General features: G+C 46.6%; 2 protein-coding genes across 2 annotated transcripts; one reads left to right on the top strand and one right to left on the bottom strand.

Annotated features, from left to right (window-relative positions):
• Positions 1-12: 12 nt before the first annotated feature.
• On the top strand, positions 13-9,132 carry rnf115a (ring finger protein 115a). Its single transcript, XM_083636478.1, has 9 exons — positions 13-116; positions 1,392-1,450; positions 2,400-2,454; positions 2,765-3,054; positions 3,545-3,613; positions 3,732-3,804; positions 3,888-3,981; positions 5,966-6,081; positions 8,136-9,132. The coding sequence occupies exons 1-9, from the start codon at positions 39-41 to the stop codon at positions 8,250-8,252; spliced, it is 951 nt and encodes a 316-aa protein (XP_083492604.1). The 5' UTR covers positions 13-38; the 3' UTR covers positions 8,253-9,132.
• A 267-nt stretch (positions 9,133-9,399) lies between these two features.
• On the bottom strand, positions 9,400-18,379 carry gba1 (glucosylceramidase beta 1). The gene is made up of 12 exons (XM_083637949.1): positions 18,270-18,379; positions 18,018-18,092; positions 15,175-15,366; positions 14,922-15,068; positions 14,655-14,788; positions 14,277-14,449; positions 14,091-14,180; positions 13,379-13,526; positions 12,331-12,555; positions 10,761-10,924; positions 10,538-10,654; positions 9,400-10,367 (listed from the first exon to the last, which is right to left on the bottom strand). Exons 2-12 carry the CDS (start codon positions 18,085-18,087, stop codon positions 10,262-10,264), a joined length of 1,566 nt encoding a protein of 521 aa, XP_083494075.1. The 5' UTR covers positions 18,088-18,092; positions 18,270-18,379; the 3' UTR covers positions 9,400-10,261.
• Between the last annotated feature and the right edge of the window lie 1,158 nt (positions 18,380-19,537).

Genomic DNA, 19,537 nt, shown 5'->3' with positions numbered 1-19,537 from the left:
GGAGGACCGACGTCAGTGTTTGTGCTAGTCTGGGGAAGATGGCGGAGGCTGCGGCTGTACCCCCGCATCGCTTTTTCTGTCACTGTTGTAAGGGAGAAGTGAGCCCCAAGCTCCCGGTAAGGCACATGCGTTGTCGTCCTCAATTAATCACACCTCCTGCGTTTATTGCATGCCGTTGACAAGTGAATACTACTGTGAAATACCATTTGTTTCGCTTGCTATATAGCTAGCTAAACGCTAGCTAGCCAGTTAGCTATGGCCCTTGGATCGGCGTTTGTTGTTGTACTTACTGAATCGCAACCCTTGCTGATATATTCGTCAAAAAATTCCAGGGGCAAATGCCAGAAAGTTTTGCCCAGCTTGCATGTTTAGGGCAGTTTTGTCAGAGTAACGTTAACATTACAACGCTTCAAGAAATGCGTTTGACAGCCAGGGTTGTTGTGTTTGGAAGAACAACACACGAACATAGCTCAGACTCAGAGAAGCTGTGTTGGCTTGTCGATTAACGATATATCCAATGCCAATGTTACATTTAAGTGGCGTTATGCCGTGTTGGTTTGCATTCCTTGTTTCAGATGAAATTTAACTATTGGAGCGACGTTTGGGGGAATTTATTTGGGAACGTAACGTTACCAAGTCATCTCGGTGACGGTTTTAGTTTCATTTTTAAAGCCAAAAGTGAGAGTAACATTGTCCAAGCGTTGACATGACCCTTGTCTTGACCACCGACTTGACAGATGTTGGCTAACCCTAGCCTGGTGATGTTATACATGCTTGATTGCATAGTTAATAATATATCGTTGACAGTTATCCAGGTTTACAATCTATTTTTGTGTTTGTCAGACCACACAACGTTAAGTTATAGCCAAGGTGAATCCTCTTAGGTTAGTTATGGTCGACTGTAATCAAAGATACTTCTCAGCCTGCCTCTGAAGCTAAATTTGCCTGCCTGGCTCAGTCCTGAGGCATGTCTTCTTCAACACCCCAGTTTAATCACCCCACTAATATATCACAAGGAGCAATATCACACTCATGTTCCCATTTATACCTCTTGATGACCAAATTACACACACCTCTGTTTGGACCGTGTTTTTGATTACAACAAGGAGGACAACTATAGTTCAGCTCTACCTGTGGCTGGCAGACCAGCTCTACTTCCTGAGTCACATTCATAAAACATGGACGCTCCTACAGATTGGGTGACATACAGTGTTATACTCGCAAATACCCATGCTGATTGCTGGCACTGTATTTTTATGTTGGTCAAACCAGTCAGCATGATGTCCTTACAGCTTACAGTGCCTGTGTGATTCACACAGCCACTGTAGTAGAAGATGCAGCCAAATATGTAACCACCTACGCATCTAATCAAATGCTCTGACTCTTCCTAGGAATACATCTGTCCAAGATGTGATTCAGGGTTCATAGAGGAAGTAACGGAAGATTCCAGGTAAGAGTCTCTATTTAATATCTACCTTACAAGCTCCAGACAACATTTGATGTCAAGTCCTGTCAGTGTTGGGCTGGAACAAAATCAGGCCCATGGATTATTAAAACTTCCCTCTTGGTGGTGGATGAGTTGAATCTCCCCCACCACACACACACGCACGCACGCACGCACACACACACACACACACACACACACACACACACACACACACACACACACACACACACACACACACACACACACACACACACAGATATGTAAAGCACTTTGGGTGCCTTGAAAAGCTCTATATAAAGCCATTCAATGATTATTGTCTTGCTTGTTTACGAGGACCTGGGTAGTACGCCCCTCTGGTTAACAGTAAGGCTGAACATGTGCTTGTGCACAGGGTTCAGTGGAGGTTGCTAATGTGTGTTTTGTTTCCCTCAGTCTCCTAGAGCAGTGGTTCCCAACCTTTTTTGTCTCATGTACCCCTTGAGCTGTTTTGACAGGCGAATATAGTACCCCCTCACTCATGCCTGTTGATGATGCTCCTAAATTTGTTCTATAACTTTTAGTGTCATATGCAGACGTACAAGTAAATCCATACAAATATATATTTGTCACTGAGCTGCCAGTGTGTGGGCATGGACTCCTTTGTCCTTTTGTGACCAGGCCCCCCTAAACCTGAATCTGGAGCGACAGCAGCTGGATGTTTTTGAGCCATTTATCAGTAATGTAACAGTTGACACCTGTCGGGGGAAACTAGTTGCGGTGTGCACATGCCATTTTAACAATGGGCTCTTGAAATGATTTCCCCACATCATTTTGGAAATAAATCCCAAATCTTTCCAAGTACCCCATGCAAGCTGCTCAAGTACCCCTAGGGGTACACATACCCCTGGTTGGGAATCACTGAGGGTGGTGCTGCTAACGTGTGTTTTGTCCTCTTGTGCACTGTTTCCCTCAGTCTCCTAGAGGGCGGTGCTAACGGGATAGATGACACAGCCACACAGTTTGCAGAGGTACGAGTCATGCCGAGAGATTTTGGGGGCTAGGAGGATTGGTTGCAGTTGTTTTCTGTCTTTTGGTTAACAGTCTTTCTCTTTCCCTGCCCCTCCACTCACCTTTCCTTTGACCTATGCTGCCATTTTTCCCCTCATTGCATGCTTGCTTTCTCCCATCTTGTGTCCGTGGCTTTCATTTTTGCTCTATCATTGCATCACTTGATTTCCTGTCCATGCTCCCACTTTCTCCATTTGAATATCCCTCTATTCCCTCCCTCTTGGAACCTCGACTTGCACCCTCACCCGTTCTCTCCCCTCATTCCACTAGCTATGGCACCTGCTGTTTGTGGAGCGGCCGTTTACAACAGACGGCGACAGCCCCGACTCAGAGCCACGGGTCCCAGGAGGGGGAGGGGGCTTGGGAGGTCTCAGTGGGCTGGGGGGGCTGGGAGTGGGACCAATTGGGGGGTCAGTCCCAGCAGGCCTAGGAGGACCGATGGGTGGTCCACTAGGAGCCGGGGAACACTGGGGCCCAGGACGTCCCCCTCGCCTGCACAGCCAGAGGAGGTACCGGTCCAGAGGCAGCAGCAGGCCAGACCGCTCGCCTGCTGTGGAAGGGTGAGTCACTGGCTGCTTCATCCTCAACACCCCACACACTAACCGCACACGCACACGCACGCACGCACACACACACACACACACACACACACACACACACACACACACACACACACACACACACACACACACACACACACACTCTGCTTCATCCTCAGACCACACACTTGTCTGTCAGTCTTCCTTACATCATCCACTTCACTCTCTTAGCCTGCCTGGCATAATCCCACTTATAATCACTGTTGCTAATTATGGACCTTCCAGTCTTTTATTTTTGGTGATGGTATTATTTTAAATTGATTAGGTTCATTTTGTCTTCTTTTAAATTATGTTTTTAGTTTTCTTATTTCCAGACAAATTAGTAGAGTATGGTGTTATTTTACCTGCTGACGGTTTTGGCTGTGACTACAGCCTTCTTCAGAGCTGTCATCTGACTTCCTGGTGATGACATGTATTATTTTATTTATTTTATGTGTCTATGTTCTCTCAGGATCGTGCAACAGTTTCTTGCTGGTCTATTTGCCAACTCTGGAGTCCCTGGCTCACCTCCCCTCTCATGGTAAGACGACACGGTGTCACAATTGTTGAATCAAATCAGTTATTGTGAAATATGGTGGAGCATGGTGAATTTGATGAAAACCATGGCTTGTGCGTATTTGTTATCAACTATCTTTCAGGACAGGGATGCTGCACTCTAACCCTGGGGATTATGCCTGGGGGCAGGGAGGATTAGATGCCGTTATAACACAGGTAACCAAACTTAATATAATCAATGTAAGAAGTCACATTTTAATTTCTTTTCAGTTTGTAAATGCGTGTGTGTGTGTGTGTAGTTATTAGGTCAGTTTGAGAACACGGGACCTCCTCCAGCAGAGAAAGAAAAGATCTCTTCTCTCCCCACTGTCAACATCTCTCAGGAACAAGCAGGTCAGTCACTCTTCTTTTCTTTCTCTTTGTCTCACTGTGTCTTCACCATGTTACTATCACGGTGCCCCCTAACATCAAATTACAATATTGCGTGAGGACCATGATTGTATTTAGCAGTACCGCTTAAGAGCTAAGTACACACCTGGGGCCAAATCTATACAATTCTGTGCATCGGTGTAGAAATCATGTACGTCCAAAAAAGCTCTAAATAAAATCTCACCCAAATTCACACTTACATTATCCTTTTTTGCCACATCACACTAGTGGGACTCAGACTAGAGGGAAAAATCAGTGATTTTTCATAAAAGAAAGAACTGATGGTATCAAAACTGTTGCAAATGAGTATTGTATCCGTTTCAAATTTGTAGTATTGATACTATCGAAACCTGTTGCAAATTGTATTGTATTTGATTCAAATTTTCAGTATTGATCATTTTCAATACTAGCGATACTTTTGGCAACCCTAGTGGAAAGTGGTGCAGCACACTTTTCGTGTGTGCGCATGGTTTATACATTTGGCCCCTGTTGGCTATATGATGGCCATTCAGTGGATTCTGTGCTTACTGCACTGGGAGAGGCTGCACATCAAGTATAGGGCTCCTCCTCAGTACAATTTGTAATGATTTGCTAATCTGGCATTATAACTCTGCACTGCAGTTGGGTATAGTCAGTCATGTACTTTACTTCTAGCCTGTTGCTGTATGCCAAGTGAAGCCTTTGGTATTTTGCACACACAAAAATCAGTTGCTCATTTTCTTCTGAGAAGATCAAACATTTGTTCCATAAAATACTTTTTAGACTACAAATTGTTTTTTATTTGCTGGTCATCCACCTCTCCTGTCTTTCTGCCCAGCCTTGTTTTGGCTCTGCTCTTATTGTTATACCGTATTTCTTCTCATATTCGCCGGGTCTCCTTTAACCGCCGGGGGTCTGATCTGATGTAGCATAATAAACGCCGGTCTTGAATAAACGCCGGGCGTTTATTCGATTTTTCCCCCCATTACGGTATGTTTTTGTAGTGACTAATGAGGTGTGTTTTGGCGGAAGTCAGGCATCTTTTCCCTGTCACACAAGGTTATGCTTTGTTTATACATAACCCACATGTTTGAAGTATGCATAGCGCATTGTTTGATGCTACGGATTGTACAGCAGGAGTACGGAAATAGTCAACGAAAATAAATACGGTATGGCTGTTTGGCAGAGGGAGAAGAGGAGAGCAATGAACTGATACCGTAACCTAGTTGGATGATGATGATGATGAAGGCCATCTCAGTTGTTTTTGTTCGTTCCAGTCCATTGTACAATACTAGGCATGTTCAAAACTGCCTGTACCTACCCTCTTGTGTGTACTAAGTACTATCTCACTTGTTTAAATAAGCAATTTGATACTTTCCGTTTTTGCTGAGCAGGAATTCTATCCACCTTATTTCTAGCTGCCATGATGTGACGTGGGTGCTTCTTCCGGTGCCCGCCCCCCGTTACATAGAAAGTGCCCGTCTGTAAACGACAGCTGCAGGCGAACGAGCAAATCACGTCCAGCTTGGCAAGAATCTCGTCAATAAATATCCCGAGTTGTTGAAAGAGCAACAGAAATAGCAGATGTGATAGATACAATTATTACATTCCCTCAAACGAGTGACAAGCAGCTTTTTTCCCCCCAGCGTCTGAGTTTTGACGAGGAAATGGCAAGCTGCGACAATCAGTCACCTTCAGACCGGACCTTGCACCCATAATTATTTTACAGCAGGGCATTCAGAAATAAGGTGGATACAAAAAATACTAATGGCCTGGCCTTTGCCTTGTTGAGGGATTTTCAAGAAATCTATTTGTGCAGTAACTTGGAATCCAAGACATTTTCAAGTCATTACCAAGTGACTTAGTGATTGTTACCACTAGAGATATTGATGTAGCCAGGGTTTTGATACCAGGTAAACCATTTCAATGATCTGAATCACATTTCTGTGTCTTCTCCTGTCCCCTGTAGATTGCAGTATGGAATGTCCGGTGTGCAAGGAGGACTTTGCAGTGGGAGAGCCTGTCAGACAGCTACCCTGTAACCACCTCTTTCATTCAGACTGTATAGTACCATGGCTGCAAATGGTGAGAATCATTCAGACTGTATAGTAACGGTGCCGGGGGGAATTGCAAAGTAGTGCCTGCCCGATTTCAGAAACCTGGTTTTCAGGTCCAATTTTGGCATTACCAGGGATAAGGCTAAAAGCGCACTGAGTCAATGCGCTTTTAGCCTCTCTGGTCTTCGGAGATATTGCTCCAGGGACTATGTCCAGACACCAGAGAGGCTAAATACCATGGCTGCGTATGGTGAGAATCACGGTGAAGGCAGAACTTTGCAGACCAAGAGTCAAGGGATAGACCCTTGATGATAGCTTGTACTATTTATGAGATCTTCGTGTTATTCTTTAGTATTCTAAGGCCTAAAGGAAACTTTAATGCATGCGTTGGTTCATTGGTAATCACCTCAGAAACATCAGGCTACATTTAGCTACCACTACTGCTAAATGAATGGCCGCTGGTATCAGTAAAAAACCCATAATGACTCATAATTCCTGTTCAGATCAGCTAAAATTAATAATACATTATTTTAATGCTAAATCAAGATGATTTGCACCAATATTTCAATCATTGCTGATCTAGATGGCAATAGAGGCCAAAGAACAATCTGAGTACCACACACACAAAAACGTATCTACTACCACTAGCCAGACACTTGAGAAAACCAAGGTTCCTCACCTTCATGTGGACTCCATTGCAGCCTGCAGCTACTCAGGGAGTGTAGACTTAACAAATAGGTTGCATTTGCCAACAATGGGTAAATGCAGGTTTTACGATGGCTGGCTTGATAATCCCAAATACAAAGACTGGTTGGCTACAGATTCTAAATGGGAAAAGAAAGCTCAATGCAAGCTTTATGTAAAATCATTAGACATTTCCAACATGGGGAGGTGGCAATTGTGAGCCATATGCAAGGGCAAAAGCAGCATAGTCTCTCTTGTCACAGCATCCTCTGCACCCAGAGTCTCTCTTGTCACAGCATCCTCTCCTCTGCACCCAGAGTCTCTCTTGTCACAGCATCCTCTCCTCTGCACCCAGAGTCTCTCTTGTCACAGCATCCTCTCCTCTGCACCCAGAGTCTCTCTTGTCACAGCATCCTCTGCACCCAGTCTCTCTTGTCACAGCATCCTCTGCACCCAGAGTCTCTCTTGTCACAGCATCCTCTGCACCCAGAGTCTCTCTTGTCACAGCATCCTCTGCACCCAGAGTCTCTCTTGTCACAGCATCCTCTGCACCCAGAGTCTCTCTTGTCACAGCAACCTCTGCACCCAGAGTCTCTCTTGTCACAGCATCCTCTCCTCTGCACCCAGAGTCTCTCTTGTCACAGCAACCTCTGCACCCAGAGTCTCTCTTGTCACAGCATCCTCTCCTCTGCACCCAGAGTCCCTCTTGTCACAGCATCCTCTCCTCTGCACCCAGAGTCTCTCTTGTCACAGCATCCTCTCCTCTGCACCCAGAGTCTCTCTTGTCACAGCATCCTCTCTTCTGCACCCAGAGTCTCTCTTGTCACAGCATCCTCTCCTCTGCACCCAGAGTCAAGTTTGTTCCCCTTCGGGGACCCCAGTATGCAGACATATTCAAATAGAATAGACGAAAATAACACATTCATACTGCATGTAAAAAACTGCATGGGACGGCATATTATTAGCATAAAGCGGGTATGTCTTTATTAAAGGGGAGACTCGTGGGTACCCATAGAACCCATTCTCATTCAGGTCGCAACAATTTATGGTATGGTCTAGCTTAGTGTTTCTCAACCACTGGGCCGTGACCCACTGGTGGGCCTCAGAGTGCCATCTAGTGGGCCGTGGAGGACCTCTCACATCAAGATATCACAATGAATAACCTATCATTTATTTGGGAAGGTGGTCCTCAGAAATGTTTTAACAATCAGAAGTGGGCCTTGAATTAAAAAAGGTTGAGATCCCCTGGTCTAGCTGTATTTCAATGTCAAATAAAGGTATGGTCTGAAAAATCTACTGAGAAGTCTGGAAATTTGAGTATGGAATTTTGAAAATGTGTAAGAACCCTGGAAAACTGCCCAAACTGTTTTCAACAAGTCTTGTTCTCTCTCCATGCAGCATGACACATGTCCAGTGTGTAGGAAGGGTTTGAATGGAGAAGACAGCAGCCAGCCCCAACCAGAGTCCCCCTCCCTCTCCACGGACCCTCGCACACAGGAGAGATGGTCCTTCTGAGACGCCCCCATGTCGTCCCTCGGTTCCCCTTGCCTACATTCAGCAACAGACGCAGAGAAGACACTCCTCTGTTCATCTCTATTGCAGTCATAATCATCTCGGTCTGATTTTATTTTATTTTCTATTTTAATGACTTCCTCCCGAGCCATGTATACAGTTCTCTTACACAAGCCCGTCGAGGTCTGTTTAATCTCCTTTGCCTAATCACAACCAAACAGCCATGTCGTCGTCTGACACCAACCCCCTTGTTCCATCCTTCTGAAAATGCACTGCTGTAATACACTGTTGTGGGGAAAGGCCAGACTATATTTCATACACCTTGTCCTCTTTACTCAGCCCACCATCAGCTGAAACCTGCAACTGAGCCCTCGAAGGCATACGGTTCACACCGGACCAAGTACGTGTCGCTTTCACTCTTGCCGTTTAGTGTCCTTCAATAAATGAATGAGTATTTTCTAGGAAGGATGCAGAATGGCTGCTGTGTGTAATGCTGTGACGTTAAATGAAAGCTAAGGATTCCTTCCACCTGTGTGGATCCTGTTACAGCTGAGAGGAGAAGCTTTGTGCCCAGCAAGGCCTCACTATGGAACTCTGCCTGTTCTCTCCCTAATGCTTTAGATTTTCACTTCCTCCTCCAGGTGTATATATTATAAACAGATGGCATCCCTCTTTCATTTTATCCCTCTGTTTATAACTTTGTCTTTTGTTTCACATTTTTATCACTTTTTTTTATGTAAATAATTTTAGTCCAACAACTTATGGTTTGAAAAGAAAAGAAAAACATTGAGAATGGAGAAGCAAATGTGAAATACCTGGTTATCAAAATATGTATATTATATATATGAAAAAATGTGTATGATGTATTAATAAATTGGAGAAAAAAAACTACCATAATGGCTATACTGAATTGTTAAATGATAATTTCCACTTTTCACAATCAACGTAGGTGTATGGTCTCTCCTTTACAGCCGCTGATACATCTGATGCCATGTCAGACTTCACATGGAATATTTGAGACATTGAATTAGCGTTTTAGTTTAAAGCTGCAAAGTATGAACTTTATTTAGAATTACACAAAAAAGCAACTTAAGGCATTTACAAATTCTGTACATTATTTAGATTTCTGTAGAGATGGGACATGGTGAGGACATCTCATTGGTTAGAAATGCAGGCATCGGTTATACTTCAGCAAAGGCCACACTGGTAACTTACATACATTAATTACTTTCAAGTACCTTTCCTGATTAGAATCAGGGCATAAAAAGAAAGTATATTACCGGTAGTAACAATTGAAATCACATGGCTGGGTTGAGGTAAATCTTGTTTGCAGAGGTTAATTTAACTGGAGCCATACTAAAATCAGGAAAGCTGTGCTGATAGTGTTGTGGACTTGCTGATATACCTGGCACCTGTTTAATAGGAGAGAAGCACAGAGTGACTCGGTGCTGAAAAGGATCACAAAGTAACAACTGCTTTGGTGCTGAGAAGGATTCAACAGTAAAAGCTTACTTCCTCTGGTCTGTTGAAATGTTCATTCAGTATGTAGTTCAGGTGAAATGAAAAGGTATTAAATCAGTGTAGTTCAGGTGAAATTAATAGAGATCAACAGTCACGTGACTTTCCGTGACGTTTCCAGCCCCGGGAGAAAGTTCCCCATTCATTTCCTCCATAGACATTTTGAAAAATCCTTATATAACGAGTTTAGGCTGGAAACAAGCCAACCCGTGACCTACTGAATCATGAGTGACCATAAAACATTTCAGTTGGAGCAAACAACTCCTGTTTTCATTTTTAGTTTTTGGTCCAAGTGAAATGTTTTATAGTCACTCACGATTCAGTAGGTCCGGCCTTAAAACTCGTTATATAAAGGATTTTTCTAAATGTCTATGGAGAAAATGAATGGAGAACTCTCTTCCGGGGCTGGAAACATCACGGAAAGTCACGTGACTGTTGAGCTCTATAGGTATTAAATCAGTGTGTAGTTCAGGTGAAATGAAAAAGGTATTAAATCAGTGTGTGTTCCAAGCAAGTGTGAGCAGGGAATGAGCTGGAGCATCAGAGGGGATGAAGCCCACGGCAGGGTGCCACACCTCGAACTGGTGTACGGAGGATGACCTGCAAAACACACACACAATTTATTAGAATGAAGTGCCAATCAACTAGCCTGATATCAGACCCAATTGTCAACTCGTTGCACTCCATTTCCATCTTCAGAAGCAGCCAACTCGGTGGAGTAGGCAGATTCAAAGGTCACACACACACACACACACACACAATTCACATACCTGTTGAGTATGATGAGAACGACTGAGCCATCTGGCCTGATGAAGGCAGAGACTTCCAAGGCTGTTTCCTGACTGGTAGACACGCCCACTCTCTGAGATCCCTCCCACAGGAACTTACTGCAAACAAAGGCGATTGGCGTGGATATCAGAATGCTGCCTTGTAAGGATTGGTTGAAGCGACATTCAGACTAAATCTTAAGACCCAGCTAGAATAGGATGCTACCTGAAGTGGGCCATGCTATAGAAGGTGGGCTGCTTGTAGAAGACATCGCGGTCGGCATTCACTATAACAGGGCTGTCCACAAAGTTCTTGACCCAGTTTGGCCCACCTGTCTGGTCCAAAGCCAGGTTCCAGTCAGTCCAGCCCACCACATAATGGTTCAAGTCCTGCAGTGGAGAAAGAGAAACAACCACAGATGGGTGAAGTGCCTTCTAGTATCTTGTTTCAATGTCAAATGGACAGCACACATCTGCATAAACAAATCCCTCCTAACTCTCAAGATGTCAGAGGCGTGAATGCAGCCATGATGTCAGAGACATGATGCAGCCATGATGTCAGAGGTGTGAATGCAGCCATGATGTCAGAGGTGTGAATGTAGCCATGATGTCAGAGGCGTGAATGCAGCCATGATGTCAGAGGTGTGAAGCCGTGATGTCAGAGGCGTGAATGCAGCCATGATGTCAGAGGTGTGAATGCAGCCATGATGTCAGAGACATGATGCAGCCATGTCGTCAGAGGTGTGAATGCAGCCACGATGTCAGAGGCGTGAATGCAGCCACGATGTCAGAGGTGTGAATGCAGCCATGATGTCAGAGGTGTGAATGTAGCCATGATGTCAGAGGCGTGAATGCAGCCATGATGTCAGAGGTGTGAATACAGCCATGATGTCAGAGGCGTGAATGCAGCCATGATGTCAGAGGCGTGAATGCAGCCATGATGTCAGAGGCGTGAATGCAGCCATGATGTCAGAGGCGTGAATGCAGCCATGATGTCAGAGGTGTGAATGCAGCCACGATGTCAGAGGCGTGAATGCAGCCATGATGTCAGAGGTGTGAATGCAGCCATGATGTCAGAGGCGTGAATGCAGCCATGATGTCAGAGGCGTGAATGCAGCCACGATGTCAGAGGCGTGAATGCAGCCATGATGTCAGAGGTGTGAATGCAGCCATGATGTCAGAGGCGTGAATGCAGCCATGATGTCAGAGGCGTGAATGCAGCCACGATGTCAGAGGCGTGAATGCAGCCATGATGTCAGAGGTGTGAATGCAGCCATGATGTCAGAGGCGTGAATGCAGCCACGATGTCAGAGGTGTGAATGCAGTATGAAAAAGGGGGAAGGTCCGACGCACACTGGAGCTCCAATTTACCTTTTTATTTTGCCATCCAACAAGTGACGTTTTGAGCTACTGCTCTTCCTCAGACATCCTTGTCTGTACTGTACTGTTTTTTGGTTCCGGCACCTGCTTTACGTTTGTTTGGATGTGCGTGCGCGACTGCCTCAAATACAGAGGCGCGAATGCAGCCATGCAAAATGAATGGAATGAAGGGAGTCCAATTTGTTTAGAGGGAGAGTGAGGAGAGGAGAGACAAAGCACCAGTTCCAGCTTGCTCTGGTTGCCTGCAGGCGGTTAGTGTGTGCAGCCAGTGTGACTTCTCAACCTGCAGTGCAGCATGGAGGGAGGTGACTCACCCCGCCAGAACAGCTCGCAGCATGCCACACTCTCACTTCTGTTCTGTAACAATGGATCCCACTGAACAAGTAGAACTCATGCATAAGATATGACGGCCTTACCTGTATAATGTCATGCGCGTACTGCTCCGCCCTCTGCCAGCTGCCCAGCTTCACCCCTCTGTCTGCCGGGCTCCAGCCGGCGCAGGCCTCCGTGCCAAACAGGTAATACTCGGGGTAAAGGTGATGAGTGGTGCCCAGGCTTAGCTCGGCTGGTACAAAGCTGTCCATGTACCAGTGAACTGCCACGCCGTGGATGTACCTGCTCGCATGCACATCACTGAGGACCTGGGGACAACGAGGGGGAGGGAGGAGCGTGTGCAATGGGGAATGAGGAATTTCATCATTAGAATTATAAAAACGTGAACAATTCTAAGTTCTTTCTTGCATAAAGCAATAATATTTCAGAACAAAAGAGAGAAAAAACTTGCTTCAGCTGACAAGACCGGTGCCTCTCAGACAAGGGGACTGTTAAACTAGTGAAACAAAAGGATCTGGAGCACACCTATTTATTTATGTCGATGGAGCAGAGTCAAAAGCACTCTGAAGAAGACACCTGTGTGTGTCGATCTGAAGAAGACACCTGTGTGTGTCCAAACGTCAGTCTTCCGTGTTTGCACCTATTAAAATTGCCGAACTTTGACCGTGTGCTCCAGATCCTTTTGTTTCAATAATATTTCACTTAGTTTGACATGGGGGTTATTTGGTGCTTGACTGCCGCCATGAAAGCCAAAACATAAACTACAAGATTGGATACACTCAAATTAGTATTTACAAATAAAAGTAGATCCGGTGTCCCAAACAGGAACTATCTTTCCTAAATGGTATCCCTCCCCTATGTTGGCTAAATTAATTAATTCTAAAATGTTGAACCCACAGTTAATTGAAAATCACAGTAGCAGGTTCTGTTGTTGAACCTTCGTTCATTCAAATGAATGGGAGGTAAAAGCCCAAACGCTACAAATCCCAGCTGCATCAGATCACAGTGAGTAGTTTATATTCTGCTTTTCATGGCGGTCAAGTGGCAAATTAACCCCCATTTGAAAATGAAGTGGAATATTGCTTTAAACACATGCATTGCCTCTATCTCTCCATGCAGGCATGCTCTCACCACTTTAGCCCAGTGAGGCAGCAGCAGGCGGTTGTCGTCCAGTATGAGGATGTGTGTGCGGGGGTGTGAGGAGGCGTGCACGGCAGGACCCAGGTCCATCGCCACCCAGTCCCTCTGCTCCTCCGGAGTGAAGCCCAGAGCCTGGAAACTGCAATGGGTCAAACATTAAACACTGAAACATCTTATGTTCTCCACACTGTTGAGAAACTTAGCAACCATGTAGATACTTTACATTGATTTTCACATCTTTTGTTTGAATCCTATAATAAGAATGCAAAGTTAACGTATGTGAGTGAGTGAGCAGAATTGTGTTCGGCCACAGCTATGCCATCGGGCTGAATCTTTCAGGAAGTGTAAAGAGCACCCCTGCGGGTGACCTAACGGAGACAGATTTTTTAAATTGGGTAATTAGGTCCAACTAAATGGGCAAAAACGGCTAATTAGTGGCTAAAAATGCCTCAAAACAGGTTCAGCACCACGGAGAGCTCCAGAGTGGAGCAGCACACAGGTGAGTGGAGTTTGAATCAGCCAGTGAACTCTGGAGCAGCACACAGTTGAGCCGAGTTGGAATCAGCCACTGAAGAGGACTACTGTATAAAAACCCTCTGGGGAGAGAGAGGAGAGGCTGCATGCCAACTCTGTGAGCGAGGACTGACTAAATGGCCAATCACACGCCAGTATTCAGCTAGTGTAATACAATGTGAGGAGTGACCTGTAGTTTGTCATCTCTCCTGCAGAGGGCTCATTCCCTGTGGTCAATGCCCAGAAGTACAGCTTGTGTTTGGCATATTCCTCAAGGAACCTGAGGGGACAGAAGCAAAAGGAACCAGAATTAATTTCTACTTAATCCAGTATTACCAATGTGTGTTGCCAGACAGAGGAGAACTTCATGTGCTACCTGATATAGTACTGAGCCCAGGTTTTGTGCTCCTTGCCCCCTGGCCGGCCCTTGAGGGAACCCTTTCCTATGAGTGCACTGTTAGTTTTGAGCCAGGCTGGGGCACTCCAGGCACTCGCCAGCAGAGACAGGGGGTGAGGAGACAGAGCCTGAGCACGCTGCAACAGGGGGATCTGAATCAGGGGGAGAGAGAGGGAGCGGAATAGCAGAGGATGAAGAGGAGAAGAAGACAATGGTGAGAGAGGGACAGACCAAGGGATATTGTGTGTGTGTGTGTGTGTGTGTGTGTGTGTGTGTGTGTGTGTGTGTGTGTGTGTGTGTGTGTGTGTGTGTGTGCGCGTGTGTGTCCGTGTGCGTGAGTGTGAGTGTGAGAGAGACCTTCATGTCGGTGTCCTCGGGAGCCAGTGTGAAGTTATCTAGGTTGTAGTCTCCAGGTGTGTCAGCGTAGGTGTACAGACGGGTGGAGAAGTCACAGCTGGCCATGGGTACGCGCACCACACTGTAGCCTATACCTGCCAGGCACAAGCATCTGCTGTGTTATGCTGGATGATTATGTTGAATCATTAGGATGGTTCTGATGGATGATTCTGATTTCTTTCTTTTGTCCGTGGGAATAAACTCATAACGGGGCAAACATGCACAAACCTTCAGTCGAGAAATACTGTCTTAACAGCTGGTCCTGGGTGCCAGGAGACAAGGATAGGATGTTAATAGCTGTTGCATCCGTCATGGCTCCCCCAAAACCCCGGATCCTCTGGTACTTCTGGTAGGGAACGATAGTCAACCTGAGGCCTGAACGAGACACACAAACACCAAGAGGCTCAGGCGGGAGAGATGACAAGACACGTGTACAAGCGATCAGAGCTTTGAAAGCAACCCAACACCTCCGCTCACTCACCTGCCCGGGTGCTGTTAGCGTGTACCTGACCCTGGCCTCTCTCCAGCCTGCTGCCTGACATGCTGCTCAGGTAGGAGGCGAACTGGCCCAGCGGAGGCAGGGTGACCGAGCCAACACTGTCACAGTATGTTGAATTACACTCACACACCACTGAGTCATGACCAAAGTTACGGGACACACATCTATTGCTTCCTGGGGAAAGAAACACATAGTCATTATATGAGCTATTCCTCTGAGAGCCACACTGAGCTATTCCTCTGAGAGCCACACTGAGCTATTCCTCTGAGTGAGAGCCACACTGAGCTATTCCTCTGAGTGAGAGCCACACTGAGCTATTCCTCTGAGTGAGAGCCACACTGAGCTATTCCTCTGAGTGAGAGCCACACTGAGCTATTCCTCTGGGTGAGAGCCACACTGAGCTATTCCTCTGGGTGAGAGCCACACTGAGCTATTCCTCTGAGTGAGAGCCACACTGAGCTATTCCTCTGGGTGAGAGCCACACTGAGCTATTCCTCTGGGTGAGAGCCACACTGAGCTATTCCTCTGAGTGAGAGTCACACTGAGCTATTCATCTGAGTGAGAGCCACACTGAGCTATTCATCTGAGAGCCACACTGAGCTATTCCTCTGAGTGAGAGCCACACTGAGCTATTCCTCTGAGTGAGAGCCACACTGAGCTATTCCTCTGGGTGAGAGCCACACTGAGCTATTCCTCTGAGTGAGAGCCACACTGAGCTATTCCTCTGGGTGAGAGCCACACTGAGCTATTCCTCTGAGTGAGAGCCACACTGAGCTATTCCTCTGGGTGAGAGCCACACTGAGCTATTCCTCTGGGTGAGAGCCACACTGAGCTATTCCTCTGAGTGAGAGCCACACTGAGCTATTCCTCTGAGTGAGAGCCACACTGAGCTATTCCTCTGAGTGAGAGCCACACTGAGCTATTCCTCTGGGTGAGAGCCACACTGAGCTATTCCTCTGAGTGAGAGCCACACTGAGCTATTCCTCTGGGTGAGAGCCACACTGAGCTATTCCTCTGGGTGAGAGCCACACTGAGCTATTCCTCTGGGTGAGAGCCACACTGAGCTATTCCTCTGAGTGAGAGCCACACTGAGCTATTCCTCTGGGTGAGAGCCACTGAGCTATTCCTCTGGGTGAGAGCCACACTGAGCTATTCCTCTGAGTGAGAGCCACACTGAGCTATTCCTCTGGGTGAGAGCCACACTGAGCTATTCCTCTGAGAGCCACACTGAGCTATTCCTCTGGGTGAGAGCCACACTGAGCTATTCCTCTGGGTGAGAGCCACACTGAGCTATTCCTCTGGGTGAGAGCCACACTGAGCTATTCCTCTGGGTGAGAGCCACACTGAGCTATTCCTCTGGGTGAGAGCCACACTGAGCTATTCCTCTGGGTGAGAGGCACACTGAGCTATTCCTCTGGGTGAGTGCCACACTGAGCTATTCCTCTGGGTGAGAGCCACACTGAGCTATTCCTCTGGGTGAGAGCCACACTGAGCTATTCCTCTGGGTGAGAGGCACACTGAGCTATTCCTCTGGGTGAGTGCCACACTGAGCTATTCCTCTGGGTGAGAGGCACACTGAGCTATTCCTCTGGGTGAGAGCCACACTGAGCTATTCCTCTGGGTGAGAGTCACACTGAGCTATTCCTCTGAGTGAGAGCCACACTGAGCTATTCCTCTGGGTGAGAGCCACACTGAGCTATTCCTCTGGGTGAGAGCCACACTGAGCTATTCCTCTGGGTGAGAGCCACACTGAGCTATTCCTCTGGGTGAGAGCCACACTGAGCTATTCCTCTGGGTGAGAGCCACACTGAGCTATTCCTCTGGGTGAGAGTCACACTGAGCTATTCCTCTGGGTGAGAGTCACACTGAGCTATTCCTCTGGGTGAGAGTCACACTGAGCTATTCCTCTGGGTGAGAGCCACACTGGGCTATTCCTCTGGGTGAGAGCCACACTGAGCTATTCCTCTGAGTGAGAGCCACACTGAGCTATTCCTCTGAGTGAGAGCCACACTGAGCTATTCCTCTGGGTGAGAGCCACACTGAGCTATTCCTCTGGGTGAGAGCCACACTGAGCTATTCCTCTGGGTGAGAGTCACACTGAGCTATTCCTCTGGGTGAGAGCCACACTGAGCTATTCATCTGGGTGAGAGCCACACTGAGCTATTCCTCTGGGAGCCACACTGAGCTATTCCTCTGAGTGAGAGCCACACTGAGCTATTCCTCTGAGTGAGAGCCACACTGAGCTATTCCTCTGGGTGAGAGCCACACTGAGCTATTCCTCTGAGTGAGAGCCACACTGGGCTATTCCTCTGGGTGAGTGCCACACTGAGCTATTCCTCTGAGTGAGTGCCACACTGAGCTATTCCTCTGGGAGCCACACTGAGCTATTCCTCTGAGTGAGAGCCACACTGAGCTATTCCTCTGAGTGAGAGCCACACTGAGCTATTCCTCTGGGTGAGAGCCACACTGAGCTATTCCTCTGAGTGAGAGCCACACTGGGCTATTCCTCTGGGTGAGAGCCACACTGAGCTATTCCTCTGAGTGAGAGCCACACTGAGCTATTCATCTGGGTGAGAGCCACACTGAGCTATTCCTCTGGGTGAGAGCCACACTGAGCTATTCCTCTGAGTGAGAGCCACACTGAGCTATTCCTCTGGGTGAGAGCCACACTGAGCTATTCCTCTGGGTGAGAGCCACACTGTATTGGGCAAGTAAAATGTTTCCATGTCTTACTTATATACCTGTACACAGCTAAAGAGGCAGCATGGTGTGAGAGATAGCTGATGGAGCCATTGCAAGATAAAAGACAGTGCTGTGTGCCTTACCTGTGGACAGGGTCACTACTGCTGCGAGGACAAGGACCAAAAGGTCTGCTGCTGGCGATGACAAGGCCATTTGATCTATAAACAAAGTAGATCCTAATAGTTACACAGCTGCCTATCAAATAAGCTTCAATACATAGTGCAAACCAGTGACAGACAGCAGCTATGCACGACAATACCCCATTCATTTTGCTGACGCGTTTAATTTCCAACCACAGGGTCAGTTCACTTCAAAATAACGTTAGATGCTCTCACCTTGCTGGCTGCTGGCAGAAACTCTGGCATGTCCTGGGGATGATTTCAAACTCTTTATTAGTCACCGGCCAAGTTATTTATTTGTCGACGCTGCCATACCAGCGGTTCCCCTTTATTTTGGCGATCGAATCGAATGGGACTTCGGCAGTCATGTGACCTGAAAAGTGTCACATGAACCCTACAATGCAGTAACCTGTCTCCGCTGCCAGATGGCGCTAAACCACAAACTCGATTTTCATTAACTTTTCCAAAACATCCCACTCCCCGCTCAGATATTCCCCTCATTAACATAAACTGATGTAACATGAGATCATCATCACACAATGCTGTTCACGTGACATATTTTGGCTAGTGGTCATCTTATTCTCTGGACAATCATTGAGCCATTTAAAGCAGTGGTTCTCAAACGTTATCACACGGACCCCGGCCTAATTAGACCACAGACCCCCATTTGATAAGATTTTGTCCCAGGATCCTCCATCTGATAAGATTTTTGCTTTTTTTTATATATATATATTTTTTCCCCTGATTTTTTTTCGGATTTTTACCCCCCATTAGTGCTAATTTTAATTTATTTATCTTGGTTGTTGCTCCACCCTCTGCCGATCTGGGGAGAGCCGAAACTGGCTCCATGCTTCCCCCGAGACATGGGCAGTAGCCAGCCGCTTCTTTTCACCTGACAGGGGAACCTTCACCGCTAGGACAACGCTATTCCAACAAGTTCCCCTCCCTCCGAACAGGCGCCCCTAACGACCAGGAGGCACCACATCAGGGACCAGGATAGATATTGAGGATCCACCTCAATGGTGGAATGAGAAAGATAGGCAGTGATTCGGCCATCATGACTGAAGGTGGAACCTTCAGTCATGATGGCCGAATCACTGCCTATCTTTCGGAAAAGAGTAGACTAAAAACTCACTTTTTCAGGCTCCATCTGGGCTCTTCTTGAACTAACTTCTCTCTCTTAAAAAAAAAAAACACTAACCTTAACTTGTACCACTGTGCCTTCAGAAGTTGTAGTTGTCATAGACTGTGTTGCAATGCATAGTTGATTGCTCTATTGCTGACACAAATATGCTATTGTAAGTCGCTTTGGATAAAAGCGTCTAAATGATGTAATGTAATGTAATGATATTGCATGTTTTGGTGTGGGGTTCCTATATGAAGGAAACCCCCAGGGGGCATGGGGAGAACATGCAAACTCCAGACAGAAAGGCCCTTTTGACACACTCCTTCAGCACTCACAGCGTCCCAGGTGGGAATCGAAC

The sequence above is a fragment of the Poromitra crassiceps genome (genome assembly GCF_964638095.1).
Source record: "Poromitra crassiceps genome assembly, chromosome: 1".
NCBI classification, from domain to species: Eukaryota; Metazoa; Chordata; class Actinopteri; order Beryciformes; family Melamphaidae; genus Poromitra; species Poromitra crassiceps.
The sequence above is the reverse complement of the archived record's forward strand: the minus strand, read 5'-3'. Positions and strand labels throughout refer to the sequence as shown.